The 21439-nt window shown below is 46.1% G+C and overlaps 1 protein-coding gene across 1 annotated transcript; it reads right to left on the reverse strand.

Annotated features, from left to right (window-relative positions):
- Positions 1–8174: 8174 nt before the first annotated feature.
- On the reverse strand, positions 8175–16258 carry LOC120837550 (venom serine carboxypeptidase-like). Its single transcript, XM_040206989.3, has 4 exons — positions 16185–16258; positions 10954–11164; positions 10533–10863; positions 8175–8975 (listed from the first exon to the last, which is right to left on the reverse strand). Exons 1-4 carry the CDS (start codon positions 16253–16255, stop codon positions 8182–8184), a joined length of 1407 nt encoding a protein of 468 aa, XP_040062923.1. The 5' UTR covers positions 16256–16258; the 3' UTR covers positions 8175–8181.
- Between the last annotated feature and the right edge of the window lie 5181 nt (positions 16259–21439).

The following is a 21439-nucleotide window of genomic DNA, read 5'->3' on the forward strand; positions in this document are numbered from 1 at the left end:
GGGGGGGGGTGTCATGTAACCCCTTCCCCCCCTCCCTGAGGTCACCCAAGGTGCCCGAGGTCCTCCCGAAGGAACCCGAGGAAACTCCCGAGGTCGTTGGGGGGGGGGGGGGGGGGGGGGGGGGGCTCATGGTTACGCCGACGGCGAAGCCGACACCGCTCAAGCCAGAAACGGGCGCCTAAGGGCTGCGCTCTAAGAAGCTGCAGCATTACAACTTAACGAGTCCACAGACGCTTAAAATTGGCAGCAAAGCAGCAGCATCTCCCCAGGAATAAAAGTAATCCTTACAATACTTTGCTATTGCGCACTCAAAATAAAACGTCACGCAATAAAACGTCGCGATAACCATACAAAATTGTATATATTTGCTCTGCTCTCATCGTTTCCGCAACACTGCATCTGACCATTATTTTTTTAAGTACACTTAATCTTAAAGCAAGTGACGCCGAGCTGAACGCCCTTTTTTTTTCTTAGCAATTGAACGCTATAAAGCTTTTTTTTCGCTACAAGACTGGTAACATTTTTAGGTTTAGCGGTGAAGTTCTGGATTTAACGGTTGTTTCCGCTATCGCTATGAGCAGATGAGCAGGGACTTGTGTGGATTTGTTTGGTTTGGAGTTTTGAAGTACAGAGAAAAAGGAGACAGCCGGGAGAGTTGTTGGCCTCTTCTACGGGGCTAGTCACTTTCCGGCTGGGGAAAAGGGGGAAGCTGGAATGTGGCTAATAGGGATAGGGTGGAAATTTAGTTAAAATATAAATTAGTGTCCGTGGACTTTCGCAGGCTTAACAGTTTCCACTGGTCACTCAACTTTTGGGGAGAAACGCTGACGATCAGTTAAACCCGTCTCTCGTATATAGTACAGAAGGTATTGGTACGCTTTGTGGACGAGTTGACTTGTTGCATCTGGAATGAGTATTTCTTGAGTTATATAGTAGAGAAGAACACGTAAGACGTAGCGCTTTAACAGAACCTTTCGCTTTTTCTCGAACTCTTGGCAGGCAAAAAGGACATATTGGATGTCCTCCCGTGCTTCGCAGTGTTGGCAGGTGGTATCACTGACCCGTTGAAGCTTGTGCAAGGTCAATCTTGTGTTAGAGCAGTTTGCTCTAAGGTGGTACAACATCGACACTTACTCTCTTGGAAGCTTGGGGAAAATCACAGGAGGTCGTCCGTCAGCTGTCCCCTGTTGCGGGTGACGCTTACGGTAGAAGTCACGTATCAGCCACCTTGCCTCGTATTAGGGAAGATAGATAGTGGGTGTATCCAGCTGATGGGCCTCGGCAGCTGAAGACATCAGCCATTTCGTTTCCAGGGATCCCAGTGTGGGCGGGTCGCCACTGAAAAACAAGCTGCCAGCCAATCCTCTCAGCCAATCTGGTAGCTGCTACAGCTGTTGCAATAATTGGAGTGGCGGATTCGAAGCTCTGAAGAGGCGAAGGCCTAATGTAGATTCCGTCAGGATAACTGCTCTGCTCGGTGCCGCTCTTCTCACAGGTAAATCTATAGGGTTCTCCAAATGGCTACCAGCTCCAGTGTTGTCGAAGTTGTTATGAAGTTTAATCTCTCTGCAACAAAAAAGATTTTGACGAGGGCTGAAGACTGCTGTGCTGGCAGTACCAGTTGCTGGACTAGTATATCCATCGTATACTTTGGTCCAACCCGCATACTACATGCACAGAACTTCTTATTCTAGTAGGCGGGCAACCATTCCAGAAGCTGCGGCCTTGTTGTACGTGTAAGGTAGAGTTTCTCCGATATCTTGTGTTACTCCTACCTGTGGTCCTGGAACTCGAGAAGTGTATCCCGGCTGTTCAATTGCTTCTTCAAATCCGCTTGCCAAATAACCGTGAAAGCAATGTAGGACCAGAGGAAACACCAAGAATTCGTGCTAGGTGACGGTTGGCCTGTTCATCAGCCCGGAGAAATACAGGCCAGTTCTCGGGGAAAACTAGTGTGGCAACGTTTCTAGAGTATCGGAGGAGACGGAGACACATCCTTAGTGCCACCGCGTAGAATGTTTCGATTTCGGGTTGTTGTGCTCGGCCGATGATGACAAATGGAAGACTAGTTAAGTCGGGAGTGGATGAGGCCGTGATATAACTGCAGCCGCGCTAGTTTTATTCCTCACCATTGGCCATGAAGGCATCGTAGAACTCCGTGAAAGCTACAGCACTTGCAGAGCACTTAACGGACTTCCGGTCTTCGGGTCACCCGATGATCTACCATGAAACCCAGATATCTGTGCGTTTTTACTCTTTGAATAAGCGAGTTAGACGGTTTGAGCTGATATGATCGTTTTGGCGCACGTCCTCTGAGGTGGTAGAGCAGTGCTGCTGTTCTTACAAAAAATTGCGGTGGCTTAGCTCGGCTATGCCAGGATACACGTAGCGCGAGCTTATGCGCACAAAATGAGAGGCGCTATCAAGCGGCTCCGGCGCAGCGTCAGACTTGGCTACTGCGCAACGGAGGCGCATAGCTGGGCACGCGACGGTGCCAGTGCGTCTGCGCTGCTATGACGTCGATCCTCTGGAATGCGCAGACCGGAGAGGCGGGCGCGGCGGCGGCGGAGCGCGCGGCGGTGGCGGCTCCGGCGCGCCAGCTGTGCACCGTGTGACGTCACCACTCCTCGCGCTTGCGCAGCACGGCTTTTTGGGACCCACACGAAACTGCTCAACCTCGGCCAGTGTAGCTCACGCTACCAAAGAAAGTGTCAGGCCGAGTTATTTTATAGCGTGACTTATGCTATAAAGTGCCTCTTTGAGCTGTCGCCGAATTTTTCTTGCTTGTCGAGTCGGTTCAGCACACCACAGGGCCACATCACCTGCGTAGATGGAAATCTGTACGGGGAATTGTTCCTACTTTGTTGCAGTAATTTCGGAAGTGCTGCCATCGCAACGTTGAAAGATAGAAGGCTTAGAACACTTCCTTGAAGAGCACTCCGAGTCGCAGTGCGTGGACTGCTAGTCGTGTCAGGAGTTCTGACCCGAAAGGTTCTATAGGATAGGAATGCCTTCACATAGGCCTGCAATCATTTTACCATTTACTCCAAAATGTTTGAGACGCTGGAGAATTATTAAGGCGAAAGCCCTACAGAGCCTTTTGAAATTCACGTGCCGATTATTAGAAGGCCGGAACCACCACACAATGGCGGAACAACTGCATCGAGGAACGGGCAAGACGTTTTATTAGCTAACGAACGTCGGAGCGTGGCCAGCATTACGAGTCGACGAGCCAATCAGGCAGCGTCAAAAGTGCAACGTCATTGCGCTCTTCATCCTTTTTTTATGGGTTTCTTTTTGAAGCATGAATTACACTGGCCGAGGTTGAGCAGTTTCGCGTGACTCCTGGAGAGCCATGCTGCGCATGCGCGAGGAGCAGTGACGTCACACGGCATACAGCTGGCGCGCCTCGCCGGTCTGCGCATTCCAACGCCTACAGACCGAGAACGCATGAAAACTCGAACCGCAGGATGCCTTGGCTCTTCCCCACAATAGCAAGGACTGTTATTGGATGGCAAGCGACCTTCACACCGCCCAAAATGTAAACGAACTTCTCGTTTAGGGTCCTCGAAAGTGGCGCATTTTTGAGCCCGCTGGTGGCGTTGCCATTTTTTCGTGTGTCTCCTGAACGCGGCATATATTTCTCTGTAACGCGTCCAGACGTAATTTGCATCAGTGTGAATGGCTCGTCTTTGGGCTTAACGTCGTGGGGCACGGAGGTGGAGACTTCCGTACCGCACGACGTCAAGCCCAAAGACTTTCTGATGCTGACCCATTTCAGCCTGAGAAAGTGAAGTGTCGACGTCTTTCATCACTCCTACTGCGAAGTGCCGCGGAATATGCTCGTACGCCCCAGCTTTGAAGCCGCAGATCTGAGTGCAGGCATGCGGCGCACGGGTCGTCTGGCCATTTCGAGTATCCAGTGTGATCAAGTATAATCTGCTGTTAGGCCTAATCTCGTGGATTCATTCGGGACACATCTGTTCCAATGTAACAGACAGTTTTAAACTGCTGATCGATACGATGTTCTCGTTTTCAACAGCTGATACAAAACTTAGTCAGGCGAACTGCTGTTGTAGGTGAGTTCATAACTGTCACCGCTTTTGCTTGAACCGAACTTATTTTGGTGCTTCTTTGATATTTTGGCATCATGTCATTCACGTTGGTCGGTGTCGCCAATTTCCATGCCGCTAGTTAACATTTCAGCGTTGGGCGCAGAGTTCTGCGGTTCGTGTTCAGGTGCTCTAACTTCTGCGAGGTTAGTGACGGAGGATTGGTTGTCTAGTGCGGTGATAGAGAATCCGCCTGTTGAAGGAGGCGTGCTGTAGCGCTTAGTTGGAGCCTTCTGACTCGCCGTTAGTGAAGGGGTTCTAGCAACCATGGCGAAGTCAGATCAGGGCTTATACCCCTAGCCGATCGAGAGCCACCACGCCGACAAGCGGAGGAAGCCTTATTAATTGTTCGCTGAAGTTAGAATTATCTGAAGTGGTGATAATATAAGTAAAACTAAGCTCAAACAAATAAGCTGAGAAAACACACAGACTTGCCCGAACCGCTTCGTCTTCCTCCTTGGATTTGTTTAAGTGTTTTGCACTTCATTTTCTTAGTAGTTGAGAGGTATATGATTTTTGTTTAGTAGCAAGACGTAAACGTTTGTGGTTTTGTGTCTAAGTTTAGGATTTAACAGATGTTTTCAATATCGTTATGAGAAGATACACAGGGCCTAGTGTGGATTTGTCTATGCCTTTCAAAATAGCAAGTCTGATTTTATATTTGCACAACTGTTGTGCAGTAATTCATTGCAGAAAATATATAAACCGTAGCAGTCAATAGGGTCGGACTTCACTGCGTAGGTGTCTGACGCTGCCTATAATTAGGGTGTATTATAGCTAATCTTTAATAGCGCGATCATTTCACAAATATTACTTACTGCCAAGGACCATGAATGAAAAACGTGGATCTGGCGTACCATTGAACTAGAGCCATTAAATGAGCTGCGCTTAGAGTATCGGCAGTCCGTTCCGCGACATTGCTGTGGGCGCCGCCATTTTGGTGCTTGTGCAAAGCAGACGCAACTGCCGATCGTCATGATTCAAAAGTGCAACTTCCTCAGCATTAGATTCGGTGTTAGGAAGCTCATGTAATATTGCTTTGCTTATTCGCGAACTTTTTAAACATTTTTGAAGGACGGAAAAGCGTTTCTTGTAATTTCAGATAAAGATTCAGGTAACTGGCAACCATGATTTTGAGGCACAATGTGGCCAAGTGTCGTTACTTTGAAGCGTAGCTTATTTAGTGGCACTACACTGAACTGTCTATTTCAGAAAGCAAACATATATGTTCGCTCAATTCGGTACCAGGGTCGTTGAAAGATACGCGAATATCTAAAACATTGCAAAACCACTTAATGTTTTTTTTTTCTTGGTACTAGCCCATTCATGTGCATGGAATTTACACTTTCCTTTTAATCACAATAGTTTTCATAAAATTGTTAGTTTGGCTGGTGTTTTGTGGTCAGGATTTTGTTTATACAAATAGCTAAAAAAAGAAAAAGAAATATTTCCCGAGTGGTGTTAGGCTAATGCCACTTGTATTTTTTCGGTCTGTGGCTTGAACGCAGGGCGACTGAGTCTGGTACAATCAAGGTAGAAAAAAAAAGTTTTATAAGTCACGATTCAAGCTACAGCTTAAATTTGCATTTTAATTGTTTGATTGTAATGAAAATGTTTTTACTGCATAAATTAAATGGAGGCATACTTTTATTTATATAACGAGTTTAATTTTTTTTTGTGCCTACATTTATTTATGACTTAAAGTGAACAGTACAGGGAACAGTTTCATTGGTAGATGGGACATGTTTTGTTTGCATTTCTTTGTTCCAAGACATTCGATTTGTGTTTATGTTATAGTACGTTAAGCGACTATTCTGAAAACAATAAGTGCAAACAGATACCTCAGACGTGCCATTTAATAATCTGAGTTCAGGTAGTAATTTGCAAAACGAAATCGCGCTAAAAACGTGGCTTCACTCCTTTCAGCAATCGAAATTTAAGCTTACTACAACAGACTCCCCGTATTTTTATAACAAAATAACTTGGTATATTACCCAAAACATCGACCTAATAGGGAGGGGGCTTTTTTACTACGCATTCTAAAAAGTTGCCAACACTGGCACGCGCAGTAACAGCGTGCGTGGCAAGTGCGTTAACCCAAAGCAGTGCAGTTCACATGTATGGAGCGAAATATTATACGTGTCCTTCTTATTTAGTGATGTTATTTTTGGGTGGTAAAAACATTACACTCCGGCTTTGGTTCCGGCTGCTGGAACTATAGGGTGTGCTCAACAAAAGCTGCAGGAAACGAATGCACGGGGGGTCATGGTTAGAGGCAGATTTATGTAACGGTTTATACCGGTTCGCGCTTAGTGAAATTTATTACCGATCCGACATTTCGCATATGAGGTTGAACTGGAACCGAACCATAACAAGATAACTAAGCAACCGATTCGCAACCAGGACCGAATCAGAAAACTGACGGGTTTGACACTCAGCGAGAAATGTCGCAAGACTTCCCAGAACTGTACTGTGTGCTCAATAGGACAATACAATAAAATACTAGCTGATTCTAAGCCGCATCTAAAAGGTTTATAAAATTGTCAAGAGCTTACCTAACGATCGGGCAATGTAGCAATGCCTGAGCTAGCTACACTAACGGTGAAATTAACTTTTGGCGCAATATCAGCCAACATAGTGTTCACATCCTGGGACAAAACGGATCGGGATGAAGGAGGGCAAGCCCTCTCGCGGCGCCCTTGGTTGCCAACTGGTGCAGCATTCGGATCGCTGCATTGTTATCGGTGCGCGACACCGAATTCCTTGCGTTGTCGTAATCGATGGTGACCGGACACAACGTGCGGTCGGTCCTCTACACAAAGAAATTTCCACATGCCACGTGCAACAAAAATATGTATTTAGAGGACGAACATTGTAGGGGGTTGGGGGAGGGGGGCAAAACTGATTCGAGCTGGAAATGTATGTACACACCACACCGCTCTAAAGTAAGGTTTCATTCAGTTCATTTTGCTCAAGATGGAAAAGTTCTTGACTTGCCTCGTCGTGTCCTCGATGTTTCCTTCCTCTACGATAGAGAGTCTGCTTCGACTGTGTTGTCGTGTCGCCCTCGACCGGAAGCAGGCCGGGGCTTTGATTGGCTGTTTTCCTTCCAAACAGATCCGCTACCGGATGTGTTTTTCCTTTTGTTTTTCTGCTTACTAACTTCAATTATAGAACCCATTTTTTACATTCGCAATCTACTCGATCTTTCCATATCTCCCTTTTTTAATACATAAATCATAGTTCATTTTGATCACTGTCTAATTCACTTCAATCACATCGAGGCGAGGAGATCTGAAATATTCTTTTATTTTCCATAGACGTTTTGGTATATAACACAAATTTTTTTATTTTTGGAGACTAAAACAATGTGGGAAATAATCACTCTCTTTGTGTTGTGCCAACACGTCCTAGATGACACGGCCGGATGGCTGTATTCTCGACGTCGTCTAAAGAGGCAAACCTTGAGACAGCACTTGTGAGAAATCCGCGCCCTGTGTTTGCCTTCAGATGGCGTCGAAACTTCAGCCCTTCGGCCTTGTTAGGTAGGAGCTCGCATTGGTTGTGGACCTCCTCTTGATTACGATAGGAACGATGTCTGTCCGCATTTCTTCGAAAGCCTGTTTCACCTACCACCTGTTTCAGATCATGAAGCTGGTCATTATATGTGCAGCTCCCAGGAGCGTGGTCGGCAAAAGGAACCCCCGTGGATCCTTAAGCCGAGGTTACATTGCTGACAAATCATACAAAACACAGTCTTTAGAGACACTGTCTGGGGCATGTTTCTTCCTTGTATGACACTCCTGTCACAAAGGTCAAACAAAAACCGTCTGCAGACTTCTTGGAAATATCCATATCTTTGAGAGAGGCATGCATCAAACATGATTGAGGTCTGTCTGCAGATCATTTTGTCATCATGTCTGTAGTTAACGCTTTGTCTTTTGTATGTATTATAAGCAGTGTGACCCCGGCTTAAAGATCTCAGTGAAACGTAGACTGCCACTTCGAAGATATCCACGGAACTTCTTTCCTAGGCAGACAAAGGATCGCTCAGTAGCTCACAATTAGGTCATCCAGAAAACGGCTTGCCGTCGATGAATCTGACCAACATATCGAAACAGACCACAGGTTGGTCATGGGGAGCAATATGCCCCGCGTTCCTGACCAAAACCTCCGTGAACTTGCCGACCTGCTTGACATAACCGGCTACGTCATCTCCATCTGGGGTCATCCAGATTTGCCGCGGTGCTCGGGTCAAGGCCTTCGCTCCCGACCACTGAAGGGTGGAGATGAAATTTGTCGTAAGTGGGTACGCAACTATAATGTCCAGCTGGCCGTCATAGAGCATAACTTTGTACTTTTCAATTAGGGCCTCCAAGTAGGGCTTTGCAGATGACATGATGGTTCCCTGAAGATAATGCTGAACTACCTTGTTTGTATCCGTGAAGATACGGTTTCCGACGTGTAATGCCTTGCGCGCCGTTGGACTCTCGACGAACTGGTCAAAATATTGGTAATTTTTAGGTCGTTTGGAGTAAAGATAGTTGTAGTAGAAGTCCATTCCGGTGACATTCTTGAAGTAGGTTGGGTTTGTAAGGAGACCAGTCAAAAGAGGGTCCAATATGTTGAAGGCGTCAAGGTAGCGTCCATTCTTCATTAGTCTGACCATCATTTTTGACCGCTTCCTAAAAACATCGGCGTCGCTTTCATCCACGAGCCCAACCTGGTAAAGGTAGTCGCCGAAGTCCATCATGGAGATTGGATCGATGAAGCCGTTTCCTATAAGGATTCCCTTGAGGTTGATCTTCACACGTGGTTGGATGGCCGTGTCGATGGTGTAGGCGAGAGCAGGAGCATATTTTCCTGCGAAAAAAAGTTTTCAATATATAATTATGAATTACTTATCATTTCAAAACAGTCGTAGGGCTCGCGGATTATCGCTCAAAGGAAGTTCTTCTTCGATGACCCGCTAACGAAGAAATGAAGCAAGCCTTGATACATGTTCCTCTCTCTAACGAAAAATAAATCAAGCATAGAGGTTTCAATAATTCCCACCACCATCATACGGTCAAATCACGACCGCCTTGCTTGATAACTGGTTACCCTTCGGGCAGGTATCTTTGGCATTTGCCTTCAGCACTATCTATCAAGATTTTACTTTAAATCAAAACCGAATCAAAACTTAAACTAATCTATACATGGAGCGTCTAGTTCTATTCTACAGGACTAAACCTTATAGGTCTCTTGCGGCTAAATCTTTTAGGTATTGGGGGAAAGTAGCAAAACGTCGGTTGCCCCACAGAGGCCTCCAAGAGGGTGCTTTTTAACATCTTCCTATCAGAGCCAATGAACTTCGTGTTGCTGTTTTAACATCAAGGCCATGCATCTTATAAACAGTAATTGATATTCAGGAATTTAGAGTTAATCTCGAGGAGCTCTTGTCAGCACCAGAGAGGCAACCTCCTCTTAACGAACACCAGTCGGGCCCATAGCAATTGATTACTCGCTTGTGCGGGATGATGTTAATAGACCTCGGGTTAGCAGTTGTGCTGCACTTACCTAATATCTGCTCATGACACTACTCATAATATTTCAATACTGCGAGAAACGTCCGGCTGCTAGAGAACTCGCAGAGCGGACATGACCTGGACTTTGTGACAGATGCGTTACTATTTTCGTCAAGTCGCAGTCACTCTGCTCATGCATCATACAAAAGACACAATGCTTCCTTCAGACTTGATGACGAGATTATCTGCGAAGACGCCTCAAGCATGTTAAGCACGTTTGCTTCATTCATGTGTATGCTCCGAAAATGTCTAGAGACCAGAATGTAGATTACCTTTTGTGCCAGTGTGATCGCCGCTTTCGGTTTTTCTAGGCTAAGGACTCCAAACTCAAACAAGTATGAGGGTTGGAGGGCCAGTGCAAGGTAGGGTGCTTGGGGAAGTGGAAAGGTGCAGGAAATTTTGAGAAAATAACCTTGTGCTTTTTTCTTCTAGCTTGATCATGCTGACAGAGGTAAGGAAGAACAGGATATGATATGAATGGAGCTGGGCACATGCTATGTGTTTGTGTGATATCAGTGACGTCATGAAGCCACAACTGACGTCACGTGACACCCTAATGTCACGACACCTTAATATCACATAATGACGTCAGACGACACTACGAAATCACGTGACAGACGTCACTGTGCCACGTGACGTCATATGACACTGACGTTACACGACGTCAAGGTTACACCTGACGACACGGTGTGATGTGACATGATGCTGTCCCACGACATCATAGTGTCACATGACCTCATGATGTCATAGTTCTTGGTAACGGTTCTTCATGACGGCTTTCTCGTAGATTTCGGCTGATAAAACAGACTTCTTGTCTGATTCCCGACGAAGTAACATGAAAAAATATGCTAACCGCCATACGATTCCCCGCCGACGTAGAAGTCCCTGTCGACGTAGTCGGGGAAAAGCGTGAAGAACTGCTGCAGGGCCTCGAACAAGTTCCTGGAAGTGTCATGAAGGTTGCGAGCGTAGCCTTCGTCTGATTCCGTGAAGCTGAAGCCCGCGCCCACGGGATTATCCATGTAGAGCACGGAAAACTTGTTGACCCACGTGACATCGCGCAGGTGTGGCGTTCCGTCTTCGGCCACTTGGTACGGTCCGTGCTCCGTGAAGAGGCCGAACAGCGACGTGGATCCGGGACCACCCTGGAGCCAGATCAGGACGGGCGCACTGTCCGCTTCAACCTAGAAAGGGTCGCAGTCGATATTTTTGGTAGCAGCCGATAAGAACCAAAAGAAAAGAACTCCGAGTGCGAGATTATAGTTTTTTTCTACCTTTGATGGGAAGAACCAAAAGAAGAGGTTGCTGCCCAGCTTAGCGTTGACGGTGAGGAAGCCGGAGTAACCGGGCACGTCTTCCACCTGGCCGAGCGAGCCGACACGGCTCAAGCTCCTGGCGTGCTCCAGTTGTCCAGACTCAATGAGAGGCGTTAGGTACAGCGCGCTGCCAACGCTGTCTTCGTCGCTCGTATTGGAAGCTGCATGTCTGCAAAACAGTTGAACTGCTCTAGGTGGCACAGAAGCCTGTTTTGCACATCCAGCGCAGCGCTAGGTCAGCGCAGTAAATATCGCTAATCTTAACGCTGATGGCACGCTGGCTTCGGTATACAGTGCTCATACAGGGTTGCATCACTGTTAATAATGTTAAACACAAGGCTTCTATGTTCAAGACAGCGCTTTATCAGCGCTGTCTCTGTCGTTGTCATAATCGCCAAGGTTTTTTGTCTTTTTAATTCTCTCTTTTGTTATTGCAACATTTTTTAGTTTGTGTGTTCTGTCGTGCCATGCCGGATGTACCAAAGGGAAACTTTTTATAGTCTAATTTGTTTACGTTAGAGCCACTTTGTGTACGCGTCGCACACAGAACCGGCTGCTTTGTGTACGCATCGCCGAGAACCGAAGGCTATTTGGTTTGGGTTTTGTTTGGCTTGTTTTCGATCACGCCAGGTGGGAGTGCCGAAGGAAGACGATTGGCGCCCGGCTCGTGAGCGGAGAGGCCACTTCCTGTACGTGCCGAACCGAGGGTGCCGTGTTACCGCATTTCCCCGACCGCCCAGCGACGCTGTGGCTGATGGATGAAGTGCAAAACGTTATGTTGTGTTTGTTTGGGGTGGTTTTTCTGGTAACCGCAAAACGGAGAGTTCTGATTGGACTTAAGAAGCTCGTTTCTGACTCGACAAATAAGTATCTCCAGAATGCTGCTATCTTTTATGTATAGAGGTGATCTAGTAGGGAAAAGGGCCGGAATCCGGAGAGGAGTCTGGGACGCTGCTCTCCCCTTCTGCGGTCGCGAAGACGACGGAAAGTTGCGCCCGGCGCTTCAACGTCATTGTTCCCTATCGTATTCAGTTAGTTTCTGCTTAATGTACCGCGTTGTGCCCGTGTTGCAGTGCAAGTGCGTGAGGAAGTGGGCCAGAGAAAATCGTCCGACCGACTGGAACAAGACCACGGAGGAGGCATCCACACTCCCCTGGATCAGCGTCGACGGCAGATAAGACTTTTATCTTCACTAGTGCTTTGTTGGGCCCGTTTTGCTTTGAGGCTAATGAGACGTATTGAGCTACTGTGTTTTTGTTGGTTTGTTTGTTCACGAGCTCGCGTCGCCTAGTGTTTTTGCGAGACCCCAGTTTTATCGTCTTAAGAAAACAGTAAATGTCTTTGATTTTTTATCCTCTACTTTCTGGTCGCCTACCCTGCTCACCTTTACACCAGGCGTGGCCCTATCGCCCATACGCCGGTCGAATAATCTTTTCTTTTGTTTGTACATAAGCTGTGGCCTTTTTTTACGTTATTTTTACCAGTTGCCAAAGAGGCCCAAGGCGCGTAAGACAGTCGTGTATCACTAATGCATGGTGAACGTTGATGTTGTTGTTGAAAACTTTTAATTGGATATCACGTTAAAGACCCGAGGTTAGCGGTTGTACCGAACTCGCTAAATTTCACATCTACAGCGGAGAGACAAGTCGCCCGTTGAGGCAAACTAAGTTCAGGCTATATAAACTCCCCCCCCCCCCCCCCCCCCGCCCCCCATAGTGTTTAATTCAGTGCTGAGATAGCCCTCTGGTGTGTGTGTGCACTGACCTTTTCAGTGTCGGTCTAAAGTAGTCACTTTGTTGCTTTTCTAAAAACTCTTAACAGTAACGTGTTACGTTTTCGAAATGTAACTTGTAAATGCACTTCTGTTACTTATCCTGAAGTAAGGATGACAGTAACGACGTTACTTTTGTCGTTATGTTTCACAGCTTTTTGAGGATAAATATATTTTTGAACGAGTAGTATCTAGCCATTCCTTGCACATTCCAAATGATCTGTTCCGACATTTCAAGTGCCATGTCCACCTTGCTTGCTTGTGTTTCATGAAATAAACAATTTATTTTGCTGTTTTTTTTTCTTGGTCACTTAGGTATAGAATAAGTAACTAAAAAGCTAGGCTGCTACTTTTTGAAGTAAATGTGACGAGCTAATGTTTCGCTGCCGTAGCCGTAATGGCACCTTCCCAACCTTTTTTCTTGAAGTAACTGTCTGTAACGAATTACATTTTGGAAGTAGCCTACCCAAGACTGCCAGTAGTGCACTGTCGGTGTCACCATGAGATGGTATAGTTTGCTGGGAGCCGAAAGGGGTTAAATGGCGCATGACATGCCTCCAGTACGCTAAGCTAGAAAAATCCAAGTGCAGTTACGTTATCGCGTAACCTGTGTCAACGCGACCGCAGCTCGGCGCTTGCGATAGTCGATATTTACTCTGTCGTCGTTTCTACACGTCGTCCTGTGCATCATACAAATATTAGCACGAAAGACAAAGGACAAGGGAAGACAGGACAGGTGGCTTGTCTTGTCCTGTCCTGTCCTTCATTGTCCTTTGTCTTTCGGGCTACTGTTTTTTATAATGTTCAACCAACTAGGCCACCAACCTATCTAGTTACAGCTCCCGCGCCCAGTTGCGACGATTTTCACGCCCGCTTCCGCTCTTGATTTCGCCCCTGATCCCTACTCCGCGCACTACCGGCCTTCTCAGTGCGCAGTAACTGAAAGTCACGCTCTTCGCAACCGCTAGGAACCTTCCAAGTTCTAGCCATACGGCGTGCAAGTACGTCTGCTCCGATGGTCGTGCAGATGAGTCGACACTACGGGGCGTCTGCTACTGCCGCTGTGAAAGTGAGAGCGGCAGGCGGTCTCTTTCAAACGCCTGGCCTACAGCATCAGCTCCTTGCGTTTCGACGTCTGCTCGAGCGGCAAGTGCATAATTGAGGCACAGGGAGTTCTCGCCAAGGACAACTGCCTAATTTCCGAAGCAGTTTCACAGTAAGAAAGGTGGCAGTTCAATTTAGCATGTTTGTTTAACAGTTTAATTGGCCGGGGCTCTCCACACGGCTCCCGTGTAGCCTCGGCTCGAGCGCGCCGGTCAGCCAGCCTCAACTACTACACGCTGTGCACTTCAGGAGCCTCCCGACAAATTCACGGAGATCTAAATATCAGAATAACTATGTTGTTGACTGTCAGATTGGTAGGACGCGGAAGGTGAGTATACACAAGTAGGAATCGTGAAAATCCGTGCTTTAATCATTGCCGACGGCTGGGTCGGCTTGAAAATATATTATTCGATCGTAATACAGTATATGAACATTTTCGTAAAAGCGTATAAGGTCGCAAACACTGCTGTGTTTGTGTGTTATGCACGCGAACTTTCTGGCTGGCCGCAATGGCGAGCGAGCGCTGGATGGACCGTGATTTAGCGCGTGTGGACTGCGATTTTTGTAAACAGTGGAAAGGTGCGTACTGTGTGGAGAACCATATACAGGATATTTTTAATGGAAAAATAATTTTTAATTAAGAGTGAAAACTGCTAGCTGAATACCGTCTTCGCTAGGCGTGTCTCGAGTTCGGCGGACATCAGTTGAGGAATAAGCGCCATGTAAATTGGCTAATTAACTAATATAGCATAAATAACCATTTAAATTTCGGTTTACTAGTCATCCTGCAATGTTAGAAATGGCTGTAATTACTATTACAGCTCACACCGTTAAAATAATCTGCAAAATTATAACAGTTTTTGAGATAGTAATTAATCACATTTTACGTTTTGTTTTAGCCGGATTTAAAAATGGCGATTAAAACGCGCGCAGCAACACCTGTCCACGATAAGGCTCAGAAGAGTGACTACGTCACTCTTCCAAGCGATATTGTTGGCGGTTAAGTTGGCGGAACTCGCGGAGCGTCGGCACCGGTCACAAGCCTCAAGCCCGAGCAGCATCCACGAGAAGGATCTTTAGCCGGTTTGCAATTCCTTCTGCTTGCTTTACGAGCACAAACGGACTACAAGCTTGCCAAGGTATCTTGGCGTGCAAGTTGCGCGCGTTTTAGGCTTGTAAATGTCGGTTGTTTATGTTTGTTGCTCCAATAAGACTCGGGCTACATTGTTTAGCTGTGCTCTGTTCCCCCTTAAGCCGAGGCGGCAGCCAAATCTACAAGCGCGAGCCAGCCCGTGCTCATGAATTTGAGACGTGCATTTCTAGCGCGAGTGCCCGTTCTGAAGAAAAACGCTTCAAACTAGCCTCGAGCTCTCTTGGCTGTGGCATTGGTTGCGGTGTCAGCTTAAACGGAGTACAATCGCGAATACCTACCACGTCGACTCTTTTGGTTGGGGCAGGTCGCCAATAGTAGAATTGTGTGGAAGGTTATGGCCTGTATCCAGCACTTGACACCTAGTTTTTCCCGATTGTGTTGTGTTCAAGTAAAGCGCCCAATTATTTTATGATGTTCACAATATCAGTTTGTTTTAATCAGATCTGCCACGAAGCCTACACTGCCACACGCCGTAGCCGCGCTGAGAACGCAGTCGGTTATTCGCAACTCTCAGCGATTGTTGTACCGCGGTGTGAGAATCACGCTCCCTAGCTCCTGGATGATCGACTTGGAATGAAGCTGCTTGCTTACACCTTCTTGACGTGGAAGTATCTGGTAAGGCTCACATAACACTCGCATTTCACAAAATATAAAATTACTTAAGCGTCGCGTACCCTACCTTGTCCTACTGTGCTATACGACGATCATCCAGATGACAGCCATTTTGATGGGAATTAGTGCGCCCCCTATTGGCCATGAAAGTTACCAATAATAGCATTGCTTAGGATGTTGACCCGCCATAGATAAAAGAGACAATAGACCGATCTCACCAAGCGTTCCACGCATGCGTGATGCCGCCATAACTGTAATTCGTAGGAGGCAGACGCCAGTTCACGAGATAGCTCATGCCGCCTCGTGCTCTGCTCGCGCAGACCTCCAGCAGGGTTGTCGCGCGTGGAGAAAGACTACAGCTCCCACGATGCATGTCGACAGCGGTGGTGTACTCAAGCTAGCTGGTGAGATCGGTCTATTAGTCGTGAGCTCCATGCCTTAAAAAAATTCTCCGTAGGGGTAGCGTCGAATACGAAACGCCGTACGAGGACGAATGGTCCTTGCTTCAGATCAAGGAATGGGATACCCGGCACTCGAAGGTCAACTCACACCATGGTATCCCGTACGCCGCCGTTCCAGGACCCTCCGCAGGCAAGCCAGAAGAAGAGCACCAGCCTCATCTTGTCTGTCGGAGCAACTGCTGCGTATAGACCTTTCCAATGTTTACAAATCCACAGCTCAGCATGCGCGTGTGCGTCGCTTCGGAAAGCGAGCAAATCACGCGCGATACGCACGAACACTGAAAATGAAACCGGCCAGCAGCCCTTTTCTGGAAAGGTCTATAGTGCTTAAGATGATATCAGATTAGAATTTTATCGCCGATTCGAGATATTTAAGAATATAGATGACACCAGCGCTCTGGCTTGGAAAGAGACACATTTAAAGTCAAGCTAATCTGACATGCCTTTTTCGGGCTTTCCCGGACACCTCCTCTGCATGAAATAACCCCAATTAAACTTCCGCTTGGCGTTCCTTTTTGAGGGTGTGTCTGCGCACTACGTTGTCAGACAGCTTTGAGTAGGAATTCAGGAGTGCAGTTGGTGCGTGCATGGCCTTGTTTGGTGCTCGAGGTGGACGTGCATTCGGCGGCAATAGGAAGTATTCACTGGAAGCCATACTTGTGGGTGCTGTTTAAAGCGCATGCTCAGAACGAGCTCACATCAATTGGCTGCTAAGACTGGCACTCTCAATGCTGCGGAATGCACGTTGCAAAAGAACTGTGGAAGTTTGCCACCAGCAAGCGCTCAGAATTCGCACACACACAGATATGGACGCCAGTGAATACTCCCTATAGCGTACTTCTTTGTCGCAGAAAGCTGCGTCCGAGCTAAGCCCCGTTCAGTAGAGAGCTCCTGGCCGGTGCCACTGCCAGTCATCGCGCATATGGCAAGTTTTTACTTGCTTTTCTAAGAGATTACTGGGGCAGCCATATTCCTAGGGCAGGCCGACCTTAACGGTGCCGAAAGCAGCGCTTTCGCTTTACAAAGAATTCCTCTACTCGATTTTTTTTCCGTCAGCTCAAGTAGCTCATGTACTCGTGCCTGTACTCTGCGCCAAAATGTTTGTGCTACATTTTCAAGGCTACCCTAGCTTCCACTGTGCAGCAGTCCCGCAATGCTGCGAGAGCGCGGGACTGTCTTTTGCGCCCCATTTGCATGCGCTCGCGCAACTAGCTTTCACAGAGTTGGAGCGCCGTGAAAGCTAAGCTGGGGGAGCGGTGACCGAAGGGGCTAGCGCACACCAGCTCGGAGCACGTGGAGCGAAACCTCGCGCCGCAGAACCAAGGAATCCTGGGTTCAATCCCCACTCCTGCCCGTTTCGATCTGGAGAAGCATCGTACCGGCGTGCTGTCGTGCACCACTACTGCGTGAAGTACGTCAAAGACTCCAGACCATACATGGGTAAATTACTTTCAAAATGTAATTTAATTACAATTACAATTACTTAGCTCCCAAAGTAGTTTAACTACAATTACAATTACTACTACGCGAAAGTAGTTCATTGCAATTACAAATTACTTTTTAAAAGTAATGCAATTACTTTACAATTACTTATTTCTGAGAGTTACCCACCTTGGGCCATATAACTGTAAACGAGTTTTGTGGCCGCTGTATAAATGTCACGCATTGTACTTTCCTTTTATGAAATTTGTTAAATGGATTATAGAACTTAATAGTTTGGAGTAATGAACTCCTGCGTTCTTATATTCTCAAAAAAATAAAAATCAATGGCCACAAAATTTACAGGTGCGAGGTGAATCTCCTTAGAGTTCATGCAAATGGTATCCAAGTCAAACCAACAAGAAATAAACTTAAAAATAACACAAGGAAACAAATATGCGACAGTACTGGTATCATAAAACTCACGTAAAAATGGCTAATAAGAGAAACTTGTAAACGACGTCAAGCACTTAAAGAATACGACAACTTACGAAAACATTTCAGCCACGATGATTCGCTGCCTCTCCCTGTCTGTGGACTTGTAACATGCCGGATGTGGGTTACCGTAGCACGCGAACTGTGGTCGCTTCCACAAAACTAGTGTCACAATATCAGCAACTCTATTGCCAGGGATTCTGGGTTAATTCAGTGCACGGAAACATCCAAAAAGCTCCTGAAATAAATAATAAATTTAGGATCGTCATATAGATAATCATTAGGATAGCAATGATTGTATCGATGTTATGCGTCTCATAAAAAAGGCCGATTTGAATTTAGCATGGCAAGAACAACCTCGAAAAATTCATGATACACTGTAAACGACTTTATTTTCGCGAATTTCGCGAATCGCCTATAGTTCGCGAAAAATAAGTCCCGCGAGCAATTCCGGTAAAATGTAAACACATTGGAATCTATATAGTGGGACCCCACTGCGTCGCGAAAATTAGAATCCGCGAATTATTCCAAAACTGCGGCCTCTTGGACGCCTCAATTTCATGATTTACTTGAGCGTGTTTCAGCTGGAAGATATAGACGAGCTATTATGATTATTATTATTATTATTATTATTATTATTATTATTTATAACTGTTCAGTATTACTGAAAGTGACAAAGAAGTTGCCTACCTGCAAATGTTCCCGCAAATTGGAGGTCGCCTTTCGGTTTGTTGAATTTGTTTTCAGAGACGGTTTGCACCTCACGATTATATTTTTTACATTGCTGCTAATCTGTTTAAAGAATTTTTCGTAACAAGGCCCCGGCAGCCTTTCCTTTTCCATTGTAGATAAGACTGTTGCAGGTTCTCAATGCAAAGCAGCACTGCGCGCCTCGGGACGGGTCTACAGTCCAGGACGAGAGGACAACGCGTGGAGGGTCACGATAGAGGTGTAAAAACAAAGTGCAAGCCAAGCCCTCTATAAAAAAAAAAAAAAAAAGAAAGGCTTCAACGAACAACTTAAACGTAAAAACAAGCTCCCTACAGTTTAAAGCCCCGGTTTGTAAGTTTTGGAATCTCGTCCAATCAGGCTGACAAACGGTTAAAAGTGTTAAATAGTGCGAACACTAAATAATGAAGATTTATACAAAAAGGTAGACGAGGATTGGGAGAAGGAAGAGCAGTGTAGCAACAACAGTTGGAAGTAAGGCAGGGTGAGTTGATGTTAATGAGACATGCTGCTTCTTTGCCTCGATATCAGAGTAGCACGACTTACTGTTAGTGATACCAACATACGAGATAGAGGAGAAGGACGTGAAAAACGCACAAAGAAAAGAGAATAATTTCATGAACAAAAAAGTCCCCAATCTTGACTGAAATATGTAAGCGAATATGCTAGCGGCGAAGACGCGTAAGGAGAACCTCGAACCTCCCCGCCTCGACCGCATGATGTGATCGGAGCCAACCAGCCGTGTTCGACCCCCGATGCCCCCTTGTGGGAATGAGAAACAAGAAAGACCCCTGGAAACGGGAGCAACAGGAAGCGAATGAGACGAAGAGTCAGATTCAACTACGATAGGAACAAAAACGGACGCGAATGTAGCCATCATTTATCAAATTATTTCTCAAAATCTTCATTAAATCGTTTTAAAGTCTATAAAATCCTTAATTACGTTCTATCCCAGCCTCTTCTTCCCATCCCTCCTTTTGAGCAGGTTGGGAGACACTCTCTCCCCTGTCGCTTTGGCTGTGCTGTCGTCTCCGTGGCCAGGGGGAAAAGCGCCGCCGCCGCAAAATCTTGCAAAAGTAATTGTAATTGTGCCTGAAATTTAGCAATTACTGACGCTAGAAAGTAATTAAATTACAATTACAATTCCTTTTATCCAAAAGTAATTATTAAAATTACAAATTAGCAGGAAATGTAAATAAATTACAGTAATTTAATTACTGCAATTGAATTACTACCCAAGTATGCTCCAGACTACCGGTGTTACTGCATTGGTGAAATTGCTCATCTACAGCGGAGACACCAGACACCCACTGAGGCAGACTAACTTCCGACTGTATAAACATACACATACCCCAATGTATTTTATTTTTTAAGAGTTAAGCTAGCTTTGACAACGTAGCACCAAATAGTGATTCATGTCTGGAGGGAAATCTCCGAACCGCCCCTTCCCGCCCGCACACCCGCCCGCACGCACGACCGTACCAAGTCGCCCCCCCCCCCACCCTCCCCGTAGGCTGACAAGATATTGTAAAGCAGTTACGTATCGTCGTCTGGGAATTTCGTCTAAGTGGCGATAAGGGTTAACATTAATTTTGTCTCATGCGCGTTGTACGTAGTCCTCGGGCGCACGTTGGAAGAAAGCTGAATAACCTGCAGCGGTTGGTTGGTAAACTTTCGTAGCTAAGTTAAGTGAATTTAGTGTACAAACTACTTGTGGCTGCCGTAACAGAGTGTAACCGCCGTCACAAGCCCCCATGACCCCATCCCCCCTCGGGGCACAATTAGGCCGCCATGGGCAAAAGACGACACGACTACACTTTGTCAAGAAATGTCGACAAATAGACTTTGTCAAGAAATGTCGACAAAGGCGCATAATAGTTTTTTTATTTTATTTATTTATTTATTTTATTTTCCCTCAAGGCCAGAGGCATTACAGAGGGGGAGAGCAAAGAAAAATACAGGAAAGGAAAACAAGCCTAGAAATAAGTTAAACACACTCAACAAATAAAATATGAGTAATTGCAGTTTTGAAAAGGTCAGAGGTCCGTGATGGTGGCAATTGTCTCGGGAAGGTGGTTCCATTCTCGTGATGTAGGAGGGACGAACGATGAATGAAATGTTGTTGTGTTAGAAATTGGAATACCAACCTTGTGGTTGTGATCGTTTCGAGAAGAAACGTAAAAAGGACGGGATATTAATTTGTCGCGCAGGATAGAATTGTGAAAATAAATCTTATGGAATAAAGAAAGGCGAGAAATGCTACGGCGCAAGGTTAAAGGCGGCAATGATAGAGTAGCTTTCATGGCAGTCACGCTAGCCGTGTTGTGGTAGTTAGGAAGGATGAAACGAGCTGATCTGTTTTGAATCGCTTCCAATGCAGTGATGAGGGTGACTTATCCAGGATCCCAGACTGAGGCTGCATATTCCAACCTTGGACGAATTAATGTTTTATAAAGAGTCAACTTTAGTGCAACTGGAGCTAATGAAAAATTTCGTTTAACATAACCTAACATACGGTTATCGTTAGAGGAAACATACTGAATATGATTCTTCCATGAAAGGTTAGATGTTATGTGCACGCCGAGGTATTTATAAAACGACACCGGCTCTATATAAACCTGATCAAGAAAATAGTTAGGATTGTCAGAAGATTGTCGAGGTACACGCATAGCCTTACATTTGTTAGCGTTAAGGCTCATT

Source organism: Ixodes scapularis, unplaced genomic scaffold (genome assembly GCF_016920785.2).
Source record: "Ixodes scapularis isolate PalLabHiFi unplaced genomic scaffold, ASM1692078v2 ptg002615l_1__unscaffolded, whole genome shotgun sequence".
NCBI lineage: Eukaryota > Metazoa > Arthropoda > Arachnida > Ixodida > Ixodidae > Ixodes > Ixodes scapularis.

What these genes read in the sequence shown, in the direction of transcription:
- LOC120837550 (XM_040206989.3), bottom strand. Translation starts at nt 16,255, where the DNA reads ATGAGGCTGGTGCTCTTCTTCTGGCTTGCCTGCGGAGGGTCCTGGAAC. An exon ending in GGCGTACGGGATACCATGGT is followed by an intron (nt 11,165 to 16,184) that starts GTGAGTTGACCT and finishes ACTGTTTTGCAG; the next exon opens with ACATGCAGCTTCCAATACGA. An exon ending in CGGCGGGGAATCGTATGGCG is followed by an intron (nt 8,976 to 10,532) that starts GTTAGCATATTT and finishes TTTTTTTCGCAG; the next exon opens with GAAAATATGCTCCTGCTCTC.